The sequence below is a fragment of the Haliaeetus albicilla genome, chromosome 28 (assembly GCF_947461875.1).
Source record: "Haliaeetus albicilla chromosome 28, bHalAlb1.1, whole genome shotgun sequence".
NCBI lineage: Eukaryota > Metazoa > Chordata > Aves > Accipitriformes > Accipitridae > Haliaeetus > Haliaeetus albicilla.
Window position 1 is genome coordinate 14,515,732 of NC_091510.1, and position 25,147 is coordinate 14,540,878.

The 25,147-nt window shown below is 40.8% G+C and overlaps 1 protein-coding gene across 3 annotated transcripts in view; it reads left to right on the top strand.

Annotated features, from left to right (window-relative positions):
* Positions 1-25,147, top strand: part of PTPRB (protein tyrosine phosphatase receptor type B) — a 66,674-nt gene that overhangs the window by 22,533 nt on the left and 18,994 nt on the right. For all 3 annotated transcript variants that reach the window (XM_069773598.1, XM_069773597.1, XM_069773599.1), the window contains 16 exons: positions 1,541-1,819; positions 2,180-2,437; positions 3,997-4,260; positions 6,719-6,988; positions 8,780-9,040; positions 11,218-11,484; positions 12,808-13,071; positions 14,056-14,319; positions 15,285-15,548; positions 16,277-16,540; positions 17,435-17,704; positions 18,341-18,604; positions 19,414-19,677; positions 20,072-20,353; positions 21,545-21,823; positions 23,761-23,910. In XM_069773598.1, coding sequence (XP_069629699.1) covers positions 1,541-1,819; positions 2,180-2,437; positions 3,997-4,260; positions 6,719-6,988; positions 8,780-9,040; positions 11,218-11,484; positions 12,808-13,071; positions 14,056-14,319; positions 15,285-15,548; positions 16,277-16,540; positions 17,435-17,704; positions 18,341-18,604; positions 19,414-19,677; positions 20,072-20,353; positions 21,545-21,823; positions 23,761-23,910 — 4,164 coding nt within the window. The remainder of the gene's footprint in view (positions 1-1,540; positions 1,820-2,179; positions 2,438-3,996; positions 4,261-6,718; positions 6,989-8,779; positions 9,041-11,217; positions 11,485-12,807; positions 13,072-14,055; positions 14,320-15,284; positions 15,549-16,276; positions 16,541-17,434; positions 17,705-18,340; positions 18,605-19,413; positions 19,678-20,071; positions 20,354-21,544; positions 21,824-23,760; positions 23,911-25,147) is intronic.

Genomic DNA, 25,147 nt, shown 5'->3' on the forward strand with positions numbered 1-25,147 from the left:
CACAGAATAGTTGAGGTTGGAAGGGACCTCTGGAGGTCATCTGGTCCAAGCCCCCTGCTCAAGCAGGTCTACCTAGAGCTGGTCACCTAGGACCATGTCCACACAGCTTTTGGATGTCTCTGAGGGAGATACTCCCATGAAATCCCTAATATACTTGATTGACAGAGCATACCACCAAAACCTGGGCACCAGTATGTTCTCAGCAGAGATTTGTAAGAAGCGATTAAACCCTCTGCACCATCCAGGCTTTGAAGAAAAAACAGCTTAAGGGCTACTAGCCCCACGATACTCCTACTGCTGTATTCGTAGGGTGGGGGTAGGTTGGACTTTGTTCTTTCAGCCTTTACAGTGCAGTTTTTAATTACGTGATCTCACACTTTTTTGTCTGCCTTGTTCATTGTGCAGGCATCAATGACTGCATTGGAAAAATGGTCTTATTCTTCTGTGTTCAAGGCACTGTTTATATGGAGACCTCAATTCTCAGCCTGGATGCACCATACATTCCCTGTCTGATGCTAGGCAAGAGTAGCACAGAATGTACTCATGTGGAAGCCAATTTTAGTTGTTAAGTCATTGGGAAACCTTTATTCTTTAGCTCCCCAACTTGTGAATGCTTGATTTTGCTGCTTTGGATTGTTTTATGATGCCTTTTTAATATGCAATTGCTTAACCTTATTGGGAGGCATAAATGTAAATACCTTAGTACATCAACATGTAATACATTTGGTTTGATTTGCATGGAAGTCTTGTGAGTGATGAAATACACCTGGAGAATATAAGCAACCAGAGTCTTTTGTTTTGGTCAATGTTTGCCATCCGTTTAGAGTGTATTATATTTTACAGGTGATTTTACTTGAGAGCTCCTTAATAAATGACATAAAGAATGCTGAGAGTTTCCCAGAGAAATAGTCCCAATTAAATATAGTTCCTAAAAGTTTATAATGTATTGTTTGGGGGTTTTTACATTTATATGAACAATACTGCAGCAAAGCAGAAGCATATTCTATCGGAATCTGTTTGAAGCGGCTGAAGTTAATACTAAAACCAAAGGATTGTTGCCCTTAAAATTGTATAAATGCTCATGCCCATTAGTCATAAAGTGTTTAGCATGAGTGCTAGGAAATGAAAGCCACTGGTACCATTGTATCTATAAAGCTACATTACACTGAGGCATTGAGTGCTGGGGTTTCATGTTTGCTGTTTCTTATTAAAGTTGTTGCAGTTTTACTCTCAGTATATTTCCAAGCTTGTTATATAGATCCACAACTGGAAGTGTTTTTCTACGTGCGTGTGTGTGTGTGTGTGTACACATATACCAAGTAACATTTCTGAACTCTGCAGGACTCTCTTGTAGACAAGTTTCAGTGATACGATATTCATAATGGAAAGAAAAAGACTTTTTTAAAAGCATTGGCAGCATGATGATGATAAAGGGAGAGTTTTGGAAGGTTTTTTTGTGCTGCTGTGTAAAACTTCAGACTATCCCAATGCAACAAATACTAGTTTATGTTTTCTGTTGTTTGGTTTTTTTTAACTACAGATCCCTTACCACCGCCTCATTTTGAAATTAATAAGCAAAAAACTACACTCACAAGCTTGCAGGTTCAGTGGGATCCTTCCTCAGGAAAGGTGGACTTGTATAACCTAGTATTATTTGATCATGATAATAAAAAGATACAAGAAGTCTCCGTACCAGGAAGAATTCCAAAAACAGAAAATACTTTTTCCAGTCTCATCCCTGGGAATAAATACAACATTGTCCTCAGTGCAATTGCTGGAAATAAGAGTACCCCAGAACTTCACATAAGTGGATCAACTGGTAAGACTTCTTTTACTGTAGTTCATCTAAATAAAACCACTTAGGGTATTTTGCAGTTCTGCATTTTGAAATTAACAAATATATATAATTCTTCTACCAGACAAGATAGATATAGATATAGATATAGCTATATGTAAGTATCTATTGATTGCAAGTAGAAATGAACAAAACATGAATCTCTGACTAACATAAAAAGTTGTTTGCTAAGAATGGAGGCATGTTGTTATGGTGTATTTGGACATAAATTTAGGGATGGGTTTTCATTAACCCTAAGGAAACTCAACAGACTTCAAAAGTAAATCTGTTCGAAATTGTGGAGATAACCATTAGGTCTTAAGCAAGTGTTTTTCATTCCAACAGTGCCATCCCCTGTGAAAAATATTCAGGTCAGCGTCAAGACAGACACTATCCATGCTTCATGGTCTCCTGGCTCTGGGCACGTGGATCGTTACAGGCTGGTGTTACTGGATAATCATGTCCCAGTTCATGAGATTCACCAAGAAGATCCTTTGACCTCCTATACTTTTTCAGGACTTACAGCAGGCCACCTCTATAACCTCTCTATCATAACCCAGTCTGCAGGATTGGAGAGCAGCAGTTCTCAAACAGTCAGGACAGGTATGATTTCAGAATTCATCACAATGGAACAAGAAACTGAGGCCATAATCTAATAATATTACAGGCCATATGTCAGAATAATAAATGATTCGTGTTCCAAGTGTATATTCCTAGACTTCAGTGGCTGAATTACCCTTGGGCAGGTGTTTCTCTCCAAAGGCTATAGAGGGAGTTAGAGACACCATAAGCTTATTTAACGCCCTAAGTTAGCCCTGCAGCAAAGTTAGCGGCTAAATTAGCTTGGAGGTGTCTGCAGCTAACTTTGCTGCACTGTTTAATGTATGCAGCTCCATTAAAGTAAAGTTAGGTGTTAACAACCTGAGCCCAAGTGCCCTAATATCACCTCATATCTGTGAAAGAGGTTCATCTGACTCCTGTATGAACTTCTTCAGTGAATTGAGGCAGTGTGTAGTCTGGTTATTTCACAGTACTGAAGACAGTTTAACTCCGTGATTCTTACTTAGCTGAATGGGAGATGTAGAGCTTGTGAGTTTTGCAAAAAAATATCTTCTGTGACTTTTTTTTTTTTGATTGCAAAATAGCTGCACTTCTGACAGGGAAGTGAAAAAAAAAGTGTAGAGCAGGTTAAGAACTTTAAAATTGAATGTTGAGGTTTTTTTCACAGAGAAGTATTGATTCACAGAACCCGTGTTTTAGAAACCAAGGTTTTTTCAGGAAGATTTTTCAGGATAGAGTTCTGTGGTCATGGAGAGAAGGATAAGGTAACATCCTACTAGAGTCCAGTGGTTAAAACACTCCCGTAAGCAAAAACAGGGTCATGCCTTTGCTTTCCTTACTTTCTGGGAAACGTAAGGTGCAGTTTCTCCTACAGAAATCTCGCCATGTAAACATAATTTAATATTAAGTGAACAATATTGTGACATCTGGGGCACACAGACGAATACTGTTGCCAGCTAGCACTGGCCATTCTGGGGATGATAATAGTTTCATTTTATTTCTTCAGAATTTTTTATTTCTCCCTGTTGTGGAGTGCAAAAATTTTAAATCTCACAGGTCTTCTCAGAACATAAAAGCGCTCCTTCTAGCTTGCAGCGTGGTCCTCCCTTTCAGTAGCTAGTGTGCCCAAGCCTGAGAAATGAAGATACTGGAGGTGACTATGCTTTTCTTTTGGTGGAGCATATGAATAAAGGAGTTTGATTCCTATCCCTTCTACACTGGTGTAAATCAGTCGTAGCTCCAATGATGCGGTAGTGTTTACTTTACCAAAATGTACGCAGGCATCTCTGTTCTTAGGAACATATGCCTGGTCTGTTTTATAGTCAAATGGCTAGTGTGAGTGAAGACATGGCTAACAGATTTTCTATTCTTGAAACAGGAGTAGGCATTGTAAGAGGTGTCACTCTCAGACGCAGAGTATCTTAAACAGCGCTGGGTTCAGTTTTACTGTGACCAGACTTTGCCCTTTCTCTGGTCAGGCACAATCATTCATACTCCATTTCATACAACTATGCAAAAGCAAAACTTAACTATGACAGTTTGGAGGCAGCAGGTCTTATATGTTCTGTGGTGGAAGTCTTTTATTCTCTTTCTTTTTTTAGCCCCAGCTGAAGTCTTAGATTTGACAGTGACTAATGATGACAGCTTAAATGCTTTAAAAGTTAAGTGGAGAAGACCTTCAGGAAACCTCAATTTCTATAATATCACTCTGTCTCATCTTGGATCAGTTAAAGAAGTCAAAACTCTACAGCCACCGGTCACAGAGACTCACTTTGACAAGCTAACTCCAGGACGTCTTTATCAGGTTACTGCCCGCACAATCAGTGGTGAACTGTTTACTGATCGGATGGCAACTGGCAGGACGTGTAAGTCTTCTGCTTCAGTAAGAACATTGTAACCAATGCTATTTTTGCCTACATTGGCCTTGTAGAAAATCATTGTAGGAGACAAAATGATTTGGATTCCAGGCAAAATGAGATAAAGAGCACAATATTATTCCGGGAGTACCCCTTCCTGACTCTCTGGCAACAGTTAATCTGGCAGCCAAAAGCAGCTCCAGCATAGCTTGGGAGCAGGAAACAATAATGCATTTTGGACCTTATAGTTGGGTGAGTCTGTTACAAAACTGTTCCACACTACTGCACTTCTGACCAACTTTGTTATCTTGAATTCAGCTCAGGATAGTATATAAAATGACTTACATTATGGGAAAGTCTGCATGTAGTCAAATTGTTAATGGATTTTTAAGTAATTTTGCAAGGTCTAATATTATCCCTTGCTCCAGACACAAATCTACAAATAGGAAAAGATTAGGTCTTGGCTTTCTTTAGTACCAACAGCATGGATTAAGGAAGGCATGTGGCAGCCTGGGTAGAGCTGGGTTATGTTTTGTTTAACTTCTTTCAGAAGTATAATTTTCTTTCAGGTATCTCTTGTATGAGTTCTGAATCTGAAAAATCCTGCCATAATTTTCCCACAACATTACTGGCCACAAAGGCATGCCATCTTCTCCACATCAGCCTCACCCAGGCAGAATTTAGATGAGAAAAAATATCTAAGTGGGTGAAGAATACATACATAAATTGTTAGTAGACTCAGAGCCAAAAAATATAAAATGTGTGTGTGAGAGAGAGAGCAGAGTATTTGGTTTAGAGCATATTTATTATCTGCAAGTAAACATCTCATGTGAAAGGCACATCCTTGACATATCTAGCTGCTACCCCATTCTCAGTGCAGGCTGGAAGAGACCTGAAAATCCTTTCATGTCCAGTAAGTACAAAGCTGGACTGGTTACATGCATGTCCTTTTTTGTTTGTCTAGCCTACCATTAAAGACCTTTAAGATTACCATTTCCATCTGAAGGGAGAGCTTCAGGCCCTCACTCAAACCACTGGTCCCCAAATTTGTGACCCTAGACCCAGTACTTTCAAAGTTGGGGATCTAAAAATCCCATTTCCAAGGATGCTGATCATGTGCAATTCCTTCCCTTGACTTTTCCATAGATACCAAGACCTTTGAAAACAGAGTCACTTCAGCAGAAGCTTTGTGGCCTAAAGATAAGTTTGTAAATCCAGGCTGTCAGGTCTACAGCTACTGAAAGGGTTAGACTCCTAGGATGTCTCAGTAACTCACAGAGAGAGCTGGGTGCCCAGGAACATAATCTACATTGCTGTGTATTGAGAGGGTGCCTACAGTAGCAGAACCTGCTGAGGAATGTTGTGGCAAGGAATATGGACATCTCAGGGACTGAAATTTTGTACCGTAAAGGTGTAATGATGTCCAGCCAGTCTGACAGGGTTGAACTTTATCTGGTAAGATGTAAGTACATCAGTGCTTCCTAACAAAACACTGTGTGCTTTCATCCACTCACTCAGCAATTGAAACACATCTCCCATATTCACTGGCATGTGGGAGATCTAGGTTTGATACCCAGCTATGCCTGTGGGAAGTGAAACTGATATTTTGTGGTGCTGGTAGAAATTGCTCAATCCTTTGCTAGGTACTGAACAATTAAATATTAACTAAGCCAGAGAAAACATGAGAGCATGATACTAGCCTTGTAGTTTACTGTTAATACTTGCTGATGGTCTCAGGGCTCCAATGCTGACCTCTGAGTATCTTAACACTAAGCTATAGGTATCCTAACCTAAGGGTCTGCATCTGTCTTCCAGTCTGTGCTTGGTGTGGTTAATATTTAATTATTCCCTGAAAATCAGAAAAGCTTCAGTGGTCCAGTGTGACCTGCAGCAGTAGGGCAGAAAGGTTGAGCATGTAAATTCAGGACCCTTGAAGTGGAGGATAGAACAGAGTGGATGCTTTAATAGACCCCCATTTGAACCTTGGTGCCTTATAGCTGGGAGGGACTAGGACATACAAGGCCTTTGTGGAAGAAGCCATCAGACTTTGCATTTCTGCTGCTGAGTCCAGAATTTGGCCCATAGCTACTGAAGTTTTGGCCTTATCTTTGAAAAATCGATTGACAGTTTCTAAGTGAACCTAAGTCCAGGAAGCAACTGGGAAGCTAAATGAAAACTGCAAGCTGCATCTGAGAAGTGCATGGGGGAGATTTTGCCTGTCCTTAGAAGGTTTCCTCATTTCTGATGTCAGAAACCAACAGCGAAAAAGTGAGTGGTTTGTGTGGGGAAGAGTAAAAATTAGCTTTAAAATGAACCCCAGCCTTTGTAACAAGACACCTCATGTTGCTCTAACTGATCCAAGTGCTTCTACAATAGCTGTGCTGCGAGACAGGTTTTGCCAGGCTGCAGTTACGTCTTCCCAGAAGTACCCCACTTCAGAATTACTCTCTCAATCTCTGTATTTCAGTTCCCCAGAAAGTTTCTGAGCTGAAAGCTGGTGGCGGTGGCTGGCTGAGGTCTCTGCGAGTGAACTGGCTGCCCCCTGCGGGAGACTGGGAGAGGTACCGCCTGCTCCTCTGGAACCGCTCAGCCCTGCTGCTCAACACCACCCTGGAGAAGGACACCACGGAATACCTCATCCACGACCTGGGCCTCATTCCGGGGAGGCAGTACGGCGTGGACGTCGTCGTGGAGAGTGGCGATTTGCAGAGCAAAACCAGCTGTACGGGCAGAACAGGTCAGCATGCTCGTCCTGGAAGTGTGAAAGTGCAAAATGGTCACCTGGGCTCTGTGGGCAATGAGAAAGAAAAAGTACTTGGGAATCCACAGAGGAATTTCACTATTAATACAGTAAAAAGGACCTCCCTTCTAAACAACAGAAATAATTATTTTTAGCAGTTCTGTGAAAACTATCAGGGTTATTTTTGTGGTAAATATTTTGTTAGTGAAAGTTTGGGGAATTATATCACTGTTCTGTTATGACTGAGGCATTACACTACATGTACAACACCTCACTGTTATATTTTTTTAGCTGATTGTAGGCACCCTATCTAGTTCTTAAAGAGAACAATACAGATCTTCCTGTATTGTTCATCAGTATTTTCAGTGGCAAACTGACTTCCTTCCCAGCCTGTATAAAGAATATCAACAGTGTTAACCAAAGCTGGCTGAGGTGTGTGTTAGTGTAGCTGTTCCATAACATCCCAGTTCTTGTTCCTGTGCTCCAGAAATAAAATGGGGTTAGTCTGTTCAAGTCAGCCTTTCCGAAGGAAATCCATATACGCTGCAGGGACATGAGTGGTATTCTTTTGCAGTAGGTTAGTAAAGCCACATCTGATTGCTTCAAACTTAAAAAATACTTGCAATATAATTGTTAATGTTTCTGCTCTATGAATGCAAAATAAGTGCAATTCAGAGGAAAAGAAGACTTGGAGAGGAGTATCAGACAAAGCTCAAGCCTGAGCCTTACCTCACTGGAGAATGTGAGATAAGATAGGGCCACCCTACTTCATCCTCACCCTCCCTTGTGCCCGCCTTTCCTGCTACACCCTTACCTGTCATTCCTCAAGGGCTTCATTTTGTTAATTTTGCACAAGGGCAAGACCAGTAGAAGCTACAGAACTGAAGCTTTCTCTAACTTCTAGCCAATTTGATCAGAGCAAGGCACGTTCTCATCTTGCTTACTTTGATACACATTACAAATAAATTAATTTAAGTTTATGGTGTTACTTTTAATCAATGCAGCTAAGTGATGAGAATATGATCCAATAAATAATATCCAGCAGTGGGTGTATCACAACTGTGTTTGACCCACAGTCAGGTACATAATGTACTTGTTATGAAGCATAGGTATTATGCCCTATTCTGACTAAATTTTCTCTTACATAAACCCACAATCTTGGAAATTGAGTTGTATTTCAACTTAACAGGGACAAAATCAGATCAGGCGACTGCTTTAGGTAACAGATTCCCTCTGTGTGCGTGCACGCACACACACACACGAACACACACAGAAATTCACTGGTCAAATTCTTTCTTTTATAACACTGTAAGTTTGAAGTGTCTCCCAACTTGACTGAGATATGAACCAGTGCAAAATCAATGTCACTCTGACCCTGTAATTTGCATCCTTGTTATCCAACAGCTAAATTGGTGTAAATCTGTTTTATGGTACAAATGTTTTATATCCCTGTGTAGCACCCACAGTTCAAGAGGAAGCTCACTGACTTCACCACATTTCCATTCATAGTGAAATATATATCCTGACATAAGTTTAAACCTAAGCATTACAGCCATAATGCATTGCTGAAGTCTGCTGCTACAAGCCCTTTACTGGAAGAATAGCACAAATACTAGATTTTTAAGACTAGCTTCCTAAAGAAAGATAAAGAATCTTCTCTTGATTACAAATTCTCTGTTGCTGTCACATTTGTGTCTTACAGAACAGATTCCTTACAGCAGCTTGAGATATGGCATGTGTGTTCACTACAAAGTCTGTTCTCATTGTGATATTTGTATGCTTTTACAGCTCCGGAGCCTGTTCTCCAGCTCCGTGTGAAGCACGCTAATGAATCTTCACTTAGTGTCATGTGGATGACCCCTGCTGCGGAATGGGACAGCTATGTAGTTTCACTGGGAGACAGGGATCTTGCTGTCATAAAAAAAGGGCTTGCAAAAGAAGCTAAGGAATTCACTTTCACTGACTTGGTACCTGGAAGAAAATACACAGCTACCGTCACTACCATTAGTGGGATTTTAAGCAATTGGACTTCAGTGGAAGGAAGAACAGGTATCATCCTGTCAGACTATTTTAATCTTTATTTCTGTTAACCATTAACAACTTTCTTTGCTTTGTAGTGAACTGAATGAACTCAGTGTCTAAATCATATAAGTCTTGAATTTACGTTTGTTTCTTCAATAGAAAAGTTATGTTTCTGAGTGTCTCATTTCTGACTGTCAGTTATCTTGCAGTATTTATTTAAGATTTTGGGGAAATGGATATGTAATTCCTGGCAAAACAGTTTTCTGAAATATTATGTCATGTCTGATCAATCTACATTAGCACAAGATTGCATACAAGTAGAACAATTTTCACTGGGTATCTTCAGGAAGGTCACTTCCTTGATTCAAAGCATTCATCATCTGGGAAAAAAAACCCACCACCACACAGGAAAATGTTGCTTCAGGGGGAACATTCCAAGATTGACAGACACAAAACATATGTGACCTTGAAAATGTATTTTGAATCTCTCTGCTCTGCTGATTCCAGAATCTGTATCTGTTACTTAAGATGATGACTGTGACACAAGGAAAGTCCCATTCCCACCCCCTGCAGGGTGTTAATTTTGTGCACGTGTGCAAGTTTTAAACCATATGTGTTGCTTTACTTTGCTTGACTTATGCGTTTTCCAGTGCAAGCAAAGTCTTAAAATATAGCTCTGGTCTGGCACAACACAGGGAAAAACAAGCTGTTAGTGTATGAATCTAATCATGCCTATGGCTTGATAGTGCTCCTTACTTAAACGTTTTAACTCCTTCCAAGGCCTGAAAAGTTTGACTTACACTTTCATTTCTCTGCTATGTGATTAGATAGCTGGGATTTCACTTCCTTCTGCCTTGTGCCCCTTTAGGAGGCCTGTTGAGGCATAAAGGTTACAGTGTCCCACTTCACTAGTATGAATCAATGCTTGAAAACACATCAGGCAGACATAATGTGTCAGCATTGCATTCAATGTGATAAAGAATGAACATCGATGAATCTGAACATAGGTCTTAATAGGCATTCCAAACCTCTGAATCTTCTTTGCAGTAGGACAGCTTACTAGCTTTACTTGCAAAATACTGCTGTAAACATGACAGAAATACATCTTACATGCATCCCAGATTGGTCAGCTTCTGGTGAAGCCTGAAGTATCACTAAAAGTGCCTTTAGGCCAGAAATGTGACACTTCAGTGTCTTGTTGGAGCTTACTATGTTATGACAGCATTATAAAACAGGTGGGATTTTTGATTCAGTTTTTTATCAACATTACATTGTTTTCAGCTATGTGTGTAATTTTCTAGCTTTTGTTAATGATTGCTAATCCAGTACTATGTGTGCAAAAAAGTTCATATAAAACAAGAGATGAAGCTTGCAATCACATTTTGTAATGTTAAAGTGTTCTTAATTTCAGTTGTGCTTGGTCATGTAAACAGAAATGCTTAGGAAGAAGTAACTGTATTTCCTTGCTTTGACCAAATGTTGTCAAACAACAACAAAAAAAAATTAGGGGTAAAATTTGTGCTAGATATTCTATTCCTTTTGTTCTTTCTTCTTCCTTTTTGGTCTGGCTAAGTAAGTTCACTAGCTTATACTTAGATAAATGTTATGTTTGTTTAACAATTAATTCATCTTTTGATGCTAGAAAAGTTAGTATCCTGCAGATCTTCTGACATAAAAAGTAAAACCAAAACCATCCGTCTTAGTTACCCCCAAAATTAAGGGTGTGACACTTCTGGGAGGTATAGATGACTGTGCCTGAGATATTCATCAAACAAGTTTGCCATTTAATAAGAATGAGAGACAGGGAATAGGAGAGGAAAGAAAGAATGAAAGACACAGACTGTATTTGAAATAGTCTTCAAAAACCCAAGTGATTTCCTAAATTGATGGCTTTTGTTTAATGGTATTTATAAAATGCCATCTCTTCCAGTTCCCTGATCTTGAATCATTTTGGTCTGACTGAGAAAAGCTGTGCTAAAGTCTGAAAGACCTTTTGGTGCCTTAGATAGTTTCCCATAGACCACATCCCATCAGACAGGAAGCAGTCCACAGTTAGATTATTTTTAGTCCTGTTGAGTCTGGCTGCAAATTGGAATGTTCTTTTGATGCACTTCCTCAGTGTGACTAAACTTGGGTTATTTGGGGGATTTTGTTTTGGTTTATTTTGTTTCTCCTCAGTAACATGATGGCAATTTTCTTTGCAGTGCCAGCCCAAGTGACTGGTCTGACTGTGGCAAGTCAGGGATCAACCAACAGCTTGTTCACTAACTGGACAAGAGCGCTGGGAGATGTAGACTCATACCAAGTGCTACTGATTCACGAGAACGTTGTTATTAAAAATGAGACTGTTCCCAGTGAAACCAACAGATACCACTTCTATCCCCTGAAACCTGGAGGACTCTATTCAGTTGTTGTCACCACCGTCAGCGGGGGGATATCTTCAAGGCAAACAATCGCAGAGGGGAGGACAGGTAAAAAGGAAAATACTCCAGCAAGTCTTTTGTGAGTTCCTAAAAGCTGAATTTATTAAAGCAAATAGTCTTGTGATTAAGCCACTGCACTGAGAATTCAGCAATACAGGAGTTTAAGCCATATAATTCCTCTGTGTGACCTCAGGCACACTGTGGGTCCAGATTCATGTTAACGTAGCTTTAGGGAGCTAACTGCTCTGCTTACAACAGGAACGCTGTACAGCAGGATCACTCTGTAGTGAAGACAAAAATATGCCCTGAGAGTGATGTACAGCTGTGGTGGCTGAATCACTCCTTGGAAAGGACTTTCGTGTTCCATTGACTAGATGGTAGCGTGGGACGATTGCTCCTTCCTTAGATGTGCAAATTAGCTGCCTAAAGGTGGTGGGCAGAATTTGTGTCTCAGTTTCTCATAACCTGTTCTTTTTCTCCAGTCCAACATTAAAGAATGTCCACCAGGGTTAAATTACTCATTATGAGGCCCTTCTATACTGCATAGGACAGGATTTACTATTGCATCAAATTCTTTAAGTTTAATGACTCATGAAATGTAATACCAGTCCTTTGGATATTTAAATAGAGGGAAAAATTGGCAACACAGTGCAATTTCACCCTTTATGTGAATTTGGCAAAGGCCAGGCATTCTGCAATTTGCTCCAATGTTCTCCTTGAAAATAACTATTTTCAGGTAAAAAAAAAGAAAAGAAAAACAATTGGAGAATAATAACACTAAAAGGCTTAAAGTACATAAACATAGTTTGTAAAATGTTCTAATTTTTTTGACTCTGACAGCTGATGGCCAGCCCCTCTACTGAGGTAAGTCAGTTCAGTGCATCAGAGTCCAGTGAAAATGTGGCAGTTCGTTATGATTAAGGTCTGCCCCTGTGATAACTCTGATAGTTTCATACCTGGGTGATGGTAGTTCTGGCAACATGGAGCCTTTTTGCTCACCTTGCTGGCTTGAAAAACAAATTGCATTCATGTTTTGGCCACTAGGCGTCAGAGAACTCATTGTAAATGAAACACATTCTGCTATGGGCCTCAACTTCATACAAGCCTCAGTAGTTACTGCTATTACTGATGAATGGCAATTTGAGAGAATAACTCATCTTCTGGGATTTTAGAAGTGCTGGGATCGTGCCACCAAAGACAATTTCCTTCACTGTATTCAAAAAAGCAGATGAGTACTTCTGAGTCGGAGTCAGTGCAGAGCTTCTCAGGAGTCCCAGACTGCTTATTTTGCAGGGTGGCATTCCAGGCATTCTCACAACAATAGGAATTGGCTAGTTAAAGCTATTCTGGTTTTTCCTCTTTGTTGCACAGTTCCTTCCAGCGTGACTGGAGTAACAGTAAATAACTCAGGTCGCAGTGACTACCTCAGTGTTTCTTGGCTGCCAGCTTCTGGAGATGTAGACAGTTATTTGGTAACACTCTCTCACGATGGCCAGATTGTTCAGACTCTCACCATTTCCAAATCCTTCAGTGAATGCTCCTTCAGCAGCCTTACTCCTGGGACGCTTTACAATGTGATGATAACCACGAAGAGTGGGAAGTATGAAAACTATTCCTTCAGCCAGGAACGAACAGGTAAAGAGAACCTCTGAGCAAATCCAGTCACCATAACCACTATGTATAGCCATTATCAATGATCTATCAATATCTGACCAAACTGGGATGGGGGGTTGGAGGGTCAAACCATAAAATTACAGCTTTACAGACTTAGTTTTATTCTTATGCCCCTACTGCTGCTTTATGTTATACAAAATTACTTTAGCATGAATGAAAGTCATATGTTAGTTCTTGTGAGAGCAGAAATCATGTACCAGTTTTGGCTCAAATGCATTTTCCTGCCTTTAATCCCTCTACTTGGCTCTTCAAGTATATCCTGCAGAGCATCTCCCCCAAAAGTTACTCAAATACTGAAGGAACAGGATAGGATGGGCTAACTACTAAAACATTAGTAAGGTGTCACATAAATGAGTAACACCCATGTCTATTGCTTTTGGTCATGTAACACTAGTGTCTATGGTTTTGGTCATGCAATGTTCAAGGAGATTATAACAAGAACAGAAATTTCAGAGAAAGGTGGCAGTGCTGATGGAAAACTTTTTTAAACTTCCACAAAGACTGAAAAGACTGAGAGTTTACATTTGGTAACCAGTAGAATAAAAGAAAGATAGTAAGGGGTGTTAAAATGGCAAAGAGTACCAAGTTAGTGCAATTTTATTCTTGTCATGATGTAAGTGAAAATCCAAGGGACGGCCATTTAAATTAGGAGAAGCAAATTCAGGATTAGTGTGAACCTGTGGAACTCACTGCTACAAGCAAAACTGACCAAGTTCCAAAAGACCAAAAATTGGAAAGGCAAACCATTGTCATGTGATGTAAAGCAGCCTGGAAACTGCAGTTACTATTTTAGAGGGAAGGGTATTGCTTAAATCCACATTGTGGTCTTTTTGCAACTTCCTCAGAAAAGTCTGGTAATTACCACAAATATAGTCCACTACAGCAGCTCCTGTTACTTCAGGAAGTTAATGCTTTCTGAACCTTCAATTGTGTTTTTTCTTTCAGTCCCTTCAGGTGTTCAGGGACTTACTGTCAGCAATTCAGCCAGAAGTGACTATTTGAAGGTGTCCTGGTTACATGCCTCTGGATATTTTGATAATTATGAAGTGATCATCAAGAACAACAATGATTTTATTCAAACAAAAACTGTCCCAAAGGATGAAAATGAATGCGTGTTCACTAATCTGGTCCCAGGGAGGCAGTACAGTGTCACGGTCAGCACAAGGAGTGGGAAATATGAAACTAGTGAAAGGGTCTATGGCAGAACAAGTAAGTAAACACCCTGGAAACATCCTGAGACACTCCAGGATTTTTTTCTATTTACCATAGCTGGGGTCAAAAATCTTGTATGATTTTAACATAGAATGTTGAGTGTGAGTCTTTGAATGTGTGTCATACCAGGTTTGGAAAGCAGTATTTAGTTTATGACCAATGTTTAAGTTACAGACATACAGAAGGTGAAAGAGGAGACCTGTATAGTGAACTTGGAAAGCAAATCTTGAAACATGGAAAACTGAAAAACAGTTGTACAGATTTTCACGGAAGCTTAGTATTTAAGCTTCAACTATGCCAGAATGTACAAGACATTTTTTTCTGGTCATGGAAATATATGAGGAAGAAGATAGGCTAGACCTTACTCTACTCAAATTACCCCAAGAACTGGAGTTGGAGAGCATGGGGCAAGAATGGTAAGGTGGTTAGTTGTGAGTCAGCAGGGATGTGGATGCAATCTGCCTGTCTTCACCTAGCACTACATGTAAGCTAATGAGTCATGCTAAGAAACCGAGTTTATTAACTCAGATGTAGCACTGGGCAAAAATAACTGACCTGCATCTGGCAGTAGTTGGAAACTGCGCAGTGTGGTGCTGCATCACATAGGCAGATTGCCTCTGGTCTCCACTAGCTCAGGCGTCTTTGCACCACATTTGTTGTACATGCAGGTTGTACTCAGTTTTTGTTGTCTACGCAAACTCCCTGCAGGCTCTGTTATTATTCGTTTATTATTTTTATGCTGATAGATTGTGGACTCCCTGTCCTGAAATGGGACCTTCCAGTGTTAGATATGGTGCAAACCACAAACAACAACCCTTGTCAATAAGTGCAATCTCCTGCTTTTCCTAGGGAGCTGAATGAAAAATCTTAGCTCAGGAGCATGACTTCAGAGCTGCTATCTTTTTGCTGTGATCTGGTAATAAGTACTGAGAAGTTTCCTATCTTTCTTCTCACCTTTTCAGTGCCAGAGTCAGTGAAAGAGCTGACTCTTAGTAACAGGAGTACAGAAGACCTGCAGGTCACTTGGTCAAAGGCTGAGGGAGATGTTGATAAATACGAGATTCAGCTCCTTTTTAATGATATGAAGATCTTCCCACCCATTTTCCTTGGGAACACCATTGAGGAGTATTGGTTCACAGCTCTGACTCCAGGACGCCTATACAAAATTCTTGTCTTGACCATCAGTGGAGATGCACAACGTGCTACGTTCATAGAAGGCCTGACAAGTAAGAAATAATGTGCTATTTAAAATGTCTTGAAGCTTCTCTAGAAGAACGAATAAGGCACAGAAAATCAAGGGTGAACCCTGATCTTATTTGAGCTCCTGTAACACTGGCACAAAGACAGCAGATCTCATTGAAAATCACACTTGTACTTCAGCCAGTTTGATCTGTGCTTAATAACAAAAGGCCATAGCTACCAATATTTGATTGTTAGCAGATAATCTGATTTGTTGCATAGAAATGGTACTGAGATGTCAGTGTTTGGGTTTCTGTTATTCCCATGCATGCCAGTTGTTTGCTTAGTATCTCTAGCTAAATCACTTAAGCTATTTTACACCTCTGTTTACCCACCCTAAATCGATGGGTGAGATTATAACTGCAAAACGGCTAACTAAATAAGTGTACATGAAGAGCTTTGATTTTCTGAGATGTTTCTAAAGCATCATTTGGAGAAGAGGGAGGTTATCCACATAGAAACTTTCTTCTGTTTAACTTACAATTTCTTTACTTTTGTTCCTGTAAACACACACAATTGCTTTTCTAAAATGGCACAATCCTACACAAATGTCTTCTGCTTTACTTGTGCTTACCGTTGAGTGAATTACTTGTACCTGTAAGTGCTCTCTGTCCTTTGAATCATCTGCTGTGGCCATAAAAAAGTAGGCATTAAAAAGTCTGAATCAAACAGGAAATTTGTGAGCAGGTACCTTTGTGTTCCCTTTTTTTTCCAGTTCCAAGTGTGGTCAGAAACATTCATGTGTCACCTAACGGCATGACAAACAGCCTGAAAGTGAGCTGGACTCCTGGAGGTGGAGATGTTGATTCCTACACAGTGACTATATTTCAGCAAAACCATCAGCTTGATTCCCAGAGTGTCTCCAAACACGTCTCTGAGCACATGTTTCACAAGTTGGAAGCTGGGGAGCAGTACCGAGTGGTGGTGCAATCTAACAGTGGCACCTTGCACAACAGCTTAGCAGCTTTTGGGAGAACAAGTACGTTTCTCTTGAGACAAGGAGCAAGTTGCATTATGTCTTCCCAGAAGCTGACCCTTATTTAATTACGTTTATGAATGTACCGTTGGGTATGGGGACACCCAGACTCCTGAGAAGCTTTTATCTCAAAGGAGCGTGAGTCCTCATTCTTGCAAACACTTAGGCATGAGTCTGTTAATACCAGTGAGATGTGTCACATGAGTAGCTTTACCTGGGTGAATGTGTGTGGAATTCAAGTCCCCAGACCAAAGTGTGCCTTCACAGGATGAATGCAGTTCCATTCCTCCCCAGTTCTATGCCTGTACCCATCCGACGTATACATCTGCAGGGCTCCATGTAGTCGAATACTGCGTTCTCGCAGAGCCCACTGCATGGTCAAGGCTTGTTAGATAATGTATTGCCCCAATATACTGCATGTTGGAACACACAAAACGGTGGAACACCTTGGTTTTAAACCATCTTCTCTGTTTAGCACCTGCATGTGTTTGCTGTGGCCCTGACTTTCGTGCAACAGCTGGTGGCTAATGTTTTCTATTCTGTGCCACTATTTTGCACCAATTTACCACTTCTTTATTTTTCAGTTCTTTTTCACATGCCGTTCTTAACTGTTTTGGTCAGTTCATCTGACTCTCCTCCCTCTTTTCACTATAATTATATGTATCTTTTGCTTCTCCATGCCCAGTTCAGATTTCCATGATGCTCTGTAGCTTCATCTGATTGTACTTATGTCTAGGAATTATTTGCTTGGGTAAACACATGCACAGACATTCCTTTTCCCGCAAGTGAACATGCAAATGTGTAAAGATATTTTCTATTAATTACTCTATTCACAGTTGTGTATTGAATGGTCCATATTTCACCTGGTAATGTCCTGCCTTTAATTGTTGCTTCCAGTTCCAGCCTCTGTCCAGGAATTATTAGCCCATCATGCTTACAGCAGTCATTCCTTGTTAGTAACCTGGCAGAAAGCTCCTGGTGTAGCTGAAAGGTATGACATTCTGCTCTTGAATGAGCAAGGAATCCTCCTGAGCAACAAATCAGAGCCAGCTACTGCCAAACAGCACAAATTTGAAGATTTATTAGCCGGCAAGAAGTATAAAATACAAGTTTTGACAGTCAGTGGCGGGCTCTTCAGTAAACGAGCAGAAACTGTTGGCCGAACAGGTAATTAGAACATCTCGGTTTATTTATAGTTCCCTCAGTCAGATATCATTAAATACATGAATCATTTGTATATCTTGATTCTGGAAAGATTCTCATATGAACAGTCTCCAGATATTTATGCATCATTTTTCCTGCTATGTGCTTGGTATGTGAATCTGGAATTTGTTGTCATAATAATGTGGCTGTGGTTCATAATAAGGATATTAAACCAAAGTGCTGAATGCTTCCCTCAGTCTGTCTGTTATGGAACTACCTGAATGCTTTATTGTCATCAAGTTTTTAATTCACAGTCTCAAGGCTCTTAGCACAGGATTTGACATGAATACACACACCTCAACTTAGAGCCAAGTCCTGCAGTCTTTACTCAATTAAAGCTCCTTGTAGAAACTAATGGACACTTCTGTGTGAGCACAGGGTGGAGAACCAGGCCTGCTGGGAAATACAAACATTGTATCGGAGAGACTCAGTGGCACCTCATAAAGGCTTTTCCGTTGCTCCTGAAAGTAGCTGTTGACATTACTTAGCTACTTGTGGTTTAATTGAAATGTATTCCAGCGATGAGTTGTTACTTTGTTAAAGGTTCAGCTTAGTGGCTGGACACTTTGATATTTACTCTTGCATTCATCCTTCTTTCAGTTCCAGCAGCTGTCACGGATCTGAAGGTCACAGAGAACACCACTGACCGACTGTCCTTCAGCTGGACCACGTCACAAGGGGAGCTTGATTCATATGACATCTTCCTATACAACCCAGACAAGTCCCTTCATGACAGGATTTCAGGAGAGCAGCACCTCCAGCAGTGTTCGTTCCAGAACCTGCGGCAAGGCAGGATGTATCGAATGGTGATTGTTACCCACAGCGGAGACCTCACTAATGAGTCATCTGTCTTCGGAAGAACAGGCAAGAACATCTAAGAAAACCACCTGTCTCCAGTGTGGTGCTCATGGGCGACACCAGTGAGCTGGTCTGAGTCTAATGCTCATGCTAGATTAGAGCAAGTATTAGGAATATCAAAATTGGCTCTTATACATGAAAAGCATTAGACAAATAAGAAGGTAAATTCTGAATGATGTGGTTATAAGAGGAAGAATGAAGCAAAGACCTTTACAATAGTTCTCAGGTACTCCGGTCAAGAGAAGGACATCCCAAGGTATGCTGCTTATGCCTTAAAAGACAACAGCTGTCTCTCATCCTAAAAGCAGTATTGATCTATGAGTGGAAAAGACAAAAAGGCAAAGCAAGTAGAGTTAATGGGGTGGACAATCTACCAGTGAAATAAAACTTGTTTCCCATGGGGAGCTCTGGCTGCAGCTCTATGTTTGTTCATCCACATGTGGGAAGCAACTCTAGCAGCCCTGACACTCTGTGAAACCTTTCTTATCCTCTGAGGCACCATATAGTAACCCCTCTGTAAGACTGCCTCTGGACAGTGGTGTACTTTCTTCAGCTACCTTAGAACTGGATGTTTCCAAACACTGGGAAAAAGCTGCTTAACATTTGCAAAACTATCTATTATAAACATTTCAGCCTCTTTTGGGGACAGTGGCAGTTCAAAATAAGAAAGGAAACCATTGACATATGCTTCCTGGCTTTTTGTCCAGCTGTGGTAACTGTCATTACAGGATAAGTGTAAGGTCTGCTTGACCTTGCTGCTTCTCCTCACCTTAAGGATTTTCTACATAAAGTAATATTCATCCCCTTTTTTTCAGTACCAGCCCCAGTTGTTGGTCTCAAGGCATCCAACCGAAACATGACAGACAGTCTGTGGTTCACCTGGGGTCCAGCAGCAGGAGATGTTGACTTCTATGAGCTGAATCTTTACAACCCAAATGGGACACAGAAAGAAACATGGCACAGGAGAGACCTGAAAGAGTGGCATTTCCAGGGGCTCATTCCTGGCAGAAAGTACACGCTGGTTGTGGTGACTCACAGTGGTGACCTGACCAACACAGCAAACGCTGAAGGAAGAACAGGTAAAAGACACAAAAGCTTTGGGATTTTTGTTTATTCCCATCTGTCAAAATTCATATTAGTTCACAACTATGCAACAGACTTATTCTGAGGGAGGGTTTATTATAAGAGTCACTGAAGGTGTATAGATAAATGATATCCTTAAGGGCATAAAGCCAATGGGAGTGTGATCTTGTTCAGCACTGTTTTTCTTTCAAAGGCTCAGTAATATGTAATGTCTGTGAAAGTCACCACCATCAGCACAGACACAGTAACTGGCTGTGTACACGGGATAATATAAACCACTTTGTGATGCATGAAAAAAAGAATGGATGTTTCATCTTATTTGTCTCGTGTAAAAATTTGTTAAGAATCTCTTTTTTTTTTTTTCCTTTTTTTCCCCCCCTTTCTGTCTAGCACCCAGCCCTCCTAACACTGTATCGTTTACTGATGTTGCAAACACTTCTTTATCAATCACCTGGCTGGGTCCTCCAGACTGGACAGACTATGACGATTTTGAGTTGCAGTGGCTTCCAAAGGATCCCCTCACAGTATTCAATCCCTACAGCAGCAGCAAATCTAAAGTACGCATCATCTATGGCCTGCGACCAGGAAGACTGTATGAGTTCAGTGTCAGAACTGTCAGTGGCGACAGCTGGAAGACATACAGTCAGTCACAGTCTGCAAGTGTCAGAACGAGTAAGTAACGATTTCCACTACACCCTAACACTCAGCTGGAGAAGATGCAAAACTGTTAAATCTTACTAACTCCTTTTGCAGTCAGTAATTTCCATTAATAAATTCATGAATGACGGCAATGAATTTGGCTAGATTCTAAGCCCTTGCTGTGTGCAAGGTCAACTGTTTAAAGATTGAAAATGGACATACATTTACAATCTTCACATCCAGAGTGGGGCTGTTTGGTTGCAGAGCCTAAATCAATCAGTTTCAGGGGTGAAATAAGGCTGAATATCCAAACTTCTCTGACAGTAGGATATTGAAATAATCAAAATGTTTTTTGAACGATCAAACAGGAAGGATGAATGAAACCTCCTTGCTGTACTAGATTTGAAACTGGAATCAGAGTGTTTCACCACTCTGCGTTTCTGTCATTGTCTGTGGATCCACATCATCTCTAGCTGTCTCTAGCAATCTCAGTAGCAGGCTGATTTGAAAAAGTGAACTGGAGTTGTAAAAATAACTGAGCCTTGGCAAACCCTCATGTCACTTGGGGTGGGATTCAGCTCCAAACTGACATCTGTGTTTAGTAAGATGAATAGCTGTTTAGACTTCATTCAGCATATTAATTAAAATGAGAGCATAGCTACCTCTTTCACCTGTATTTAATCACTTTAATGTAGATGTCTGCCATGTGAGTGTGAAATCCCATCTTTGTTACATGGTATAAATGGTGCTCCAATATTACTTGGATAAAGCATACTTCGTTGGTATGTTTTAGTAATAAGGACACACCACATGCTACCCAGGAAACCAGATCAGTCATGAGATGACACTATCAGTATTGACTGATACTGTTGACCACATATAACCTCCAAATAAGTTGTAACAGAGTTCTAGAAATCCATTGCTTTGCAGTGTTGCTGTTCTTGTTAAGACTTCAGCAAGTAGCTTTGTTTGCTTTTTTTTCACAACTAATCAATTAAGCTTCACAAACCTGATGAGGCTGATGTCACTAGATCCAATTTCAGATGGCTAAAATGAGTTAGACAGCCTTGCCTAATAATCAGGCAGCGCACATTTGCAGGAGAGGTGGGAATTCTGGCTCTGATCAAACAGTTGATGCAAAATCTAGGGGACGTAGGGTGAGCAGAGTGTGTATGATGCTTTTCCCTTTTCCCACTGAGCTTCAACTTCTTAACATTCCTCTAGAACCAGACAAGATACAAAGTCTTCATTGTCGGCCCCAGACCTCTACCGCCATTGCGTGTTCCTGGACTCCTCCTGATTCTGACTTTGATGGGTATAGCGTTGAATGCAAAAAAATGGACACTCGTGAAGTGGAATTTTCTAAAAGGATAGAAAAAGACAAATCTCTGCTTAATATCATGACTCTGGTTCCCCACAAGCGATACCTCGTGTCCATCAAGGTGCATTCTGCAGACATGACGAGTGAAGTAGTTGAAGACAGCACCATCACAATGATCGACCGTAAGTGGAATTCAGAGTTTCTGTGAAGGGAGGTAGTGAGCAGCAATAAGCAGTTGCTTGTGTTGGATAGACAGCAAAAGTAGTTCTGAACTCCACAATTGCCAATATGTGGCACTCATAATCTGGTGGCCAAAAGAGAGTGAACCTGTCCTTTGGTCCCTGTTGTGACAGACAATGCAGGATTTTAACTATATTGCCTCTCGTTATATTGCCAGACCTGCTTGTTTGGCTTGTGTATGAAATATGCAGCCTGAGAAACATGAAAAATTATCCTGTCACTCTGATGTTCAGCATCAAAGATGTCCTTGTCATCACACACCTTTAATTGTCTTCATGGTTGCTGCTTGGCCTCCTGTGCCTGGCTGTTTCCCTTCACAGATAGTAGCCATCCTCAGCATCCATCAGTAAGGACATTGGATTGTGGCACTGGGTCCTCTTTGGGCTCTCTATACATTCTTCTGAGGTGCTACCTGACCAAATCACCTGTAGGAGTTATACCTGAGGGAGGATCACAGATTTCCATAGCATGTGCTTTGAAACAGCTTCTTCAATTTCTCCACCCATAGGCTGCAGAGTGGAGGGTAGCAGTAGCATCTGCTCGTGCCTCTGCACTGCCAGGCATCACCACAGTCAACAGCCTGCCATTGCTGGCCCTAGACCTGCTCCAATTTTTGCAGTACCTCTGGATTCAGTGGCACAGCACAACGCAGAGGCCTGAACCACTCCAGGGCTAAACTTCTCAAAAATGACAGAATGGCCAGGATGCCTATATTCAGTGATGCTTCTATAGCTGCTTATTAAAAGCCACATTTGTGTGAAATGCTAGATCATAAAAATGATGTTTGGTTTGGGAGCTAGTGAGCTAAGCTACAGAGTTCAGTCACCAACCCACCTTCTCCCTTCCCCCATCAACTGCCTTTTAATTGCAACCGTGTCATCTCCTTCCTCTACCACAAAGGGTGCTACAAATTCAGATGCAAGAACTAGCTACTCATGTCACAAGAAGTGAGACTGAGTCCTATTTGAAGGTTAGCTGTTTCATGTTTGTTCTTACTAGTTTTGAACACTGCTGCTCTCCCAGACTCTGGTTAACACCAGAGGCCCTATCTCGAACACAAAAAATTGCAGCTCGGCATTGTGGATCTAAGAAGTTTAGCTAAACAACATATAAATGTGTGAATTATTGTTTCTTTTTGTAATCTAAAACCTTTTGAAGTTTAGCTGCCTGCTTACATATTTGATAGGTTTCCTATACGTGCAATATAGTTGCAATAATACAGATTTTTACAAGATTCAGCAATGTAGATCCTTAAAATCTCCACTTTTGCTGCACTGGTCCTCTGAAGGTTTTTCCCTACATACTTCGCTTTCCTGTTTACTTCTGCTGTGTCACAGTTCAAGGTATAGCTTTCTATCATACGAAGAACATTTCCTATGGAAATTGTGCAGTCAGTCTGGAAAACGGTACTCTGCATTTGAATGCTGTGTCTGGCTGATGCAGGACTGTTTTTCTGGAAAAGGAAGCAGAAATTTAGATGCTTAAAATAGGTAACTTCCTGTAGTGAGTGTGCTCAGTGGCCTCCAAATACCTGGCTTAAACCTGTGTCATTTTTAGCAGCTACAATTTCTGATTTCATGGATTTAGCAAGACTTTAATGCAGTTCCGTGTGGGCTTCTGCAGGAATTCCTACTGAGGAGCTGCCACTGTTATTATGGTTAATTCACTGCTGGCTTGTTTCATCCTTTGGCAGTTTCCCTGTGGGAGATGAAGACACTTTCTTCATTGCAAAAAAGAATAGAATCAGAGACATAGGTCCAGTCAGCCAAGCTTTATTACGAATTGCATTTCCCTTACTAGGTCTAGCTCACAGCAAATACATAGTTAATGCTTTCTCTCCTTTTTTCTTTTTTTTTGTTGTTGTTGTTTAATTATGCAGGTCCTCCTCAGCCACCTCCAGACATACGAGTGAACAAAAAAGAGGTGCTGATTACCAAATCCTCCATCAACTTTACTTTTAACTGCAGCTGGTTTAGTGATACTAATGGAGCTGTGAAGTACTTTACTGTGGTTGTGAGAGAGGCTGATGGTAAGTGTCATGATTTAATACCATTCTCTCTATAGCCTATAGGAGTTACCTGGGGAGGTACACAGGTGTCACTAACACAGCAAAGGAGCTTCTCCTCACCTAGTGGCTGAGTTTCATAGAGGTTTTGGATCTACACCTGCTCCCTAGCCTGGGGACTTAGGAACTCAGTCTTCTCCTCAGAGAGTCAGTAGCAACTGCAGAGCTCAGCCAGAAGCAGTAGTTAGCTTCTGTACTCTAGGTTACGCTCTCATGTATGTTCAGGAAATTTCCACCATAGGAGACTTAGGTTGAATGCCATTGGCAGTGAACACAGAAGAAACTGCCTTGCTGTGCACAGATCTCAAAAGGTAGTTGAAATGTTAGGTGGGAACACTAAGGCAACTGTTTTGGAGAACCTCAGTAAGCCATGCTGAGAAGACAAAGGTAGCATCTCCCAGGTGGTGTTCACTTAGTGAAGAAAATGACTTTGTGTGCAGCACTGTAAAACAGAACAGAAATTGCCCTTGTAGCATGCATGTAAACCTCCCTTTCTGCAGTTGACCTATATGTGACAAAACAAATGGATATCTCAACAATTAATACTTTGTTTTTAGAAGTGGCTTCATTTACTGGCATGCCAGGACATATTTTGTGACCCTTGAGAAAGTTTCTTAATGTCTCTGTCCATCAGCCCTTAGGAAAAAAAGCAGAGATAATATTTCCACTGGCTACTCTGTCATGTTTGTGCAGACTATAAAGCTCTTTGAGAAAGGTACTACTCATTGCCATGGCTTTGCCTACCTGATTCTTTTACACATTACTGTGAGTTTCCATTCAGGGGACTCCTGTCATTTCTTATTGCAGCTTTTCTCTCTATACAGTAGACTTGTCAGTGTGTGGATTTTTTTTACATGCTTTTTGAAGTAGCTGGTGGTAGGATCCAGGAATCTGGATCACAGACATTCCACCAACAGCACAGGAAAAAATGTCATAGCATTGGACTTGACCTGTGCATGCCTACAATTGCAGCATTGTATCTGGAAAAGTTTTGCTGAGGTCTTGTGAGGAAATCTGTCTGAAGTTTCCCAGAAGAATCATAGCAAGGTTGGTACTAGAAACAAGGTACCCTAACCACTGTAGCTTTGTATTCACAACGTAGCCTGTGCAGCCTCCAAGAAGTGCTAGAAAGTTGGATAAGAATATGTCTGTCAACAGCTAGAGCCTATAAACTGCATCACATTAATGGCTGTGATACATA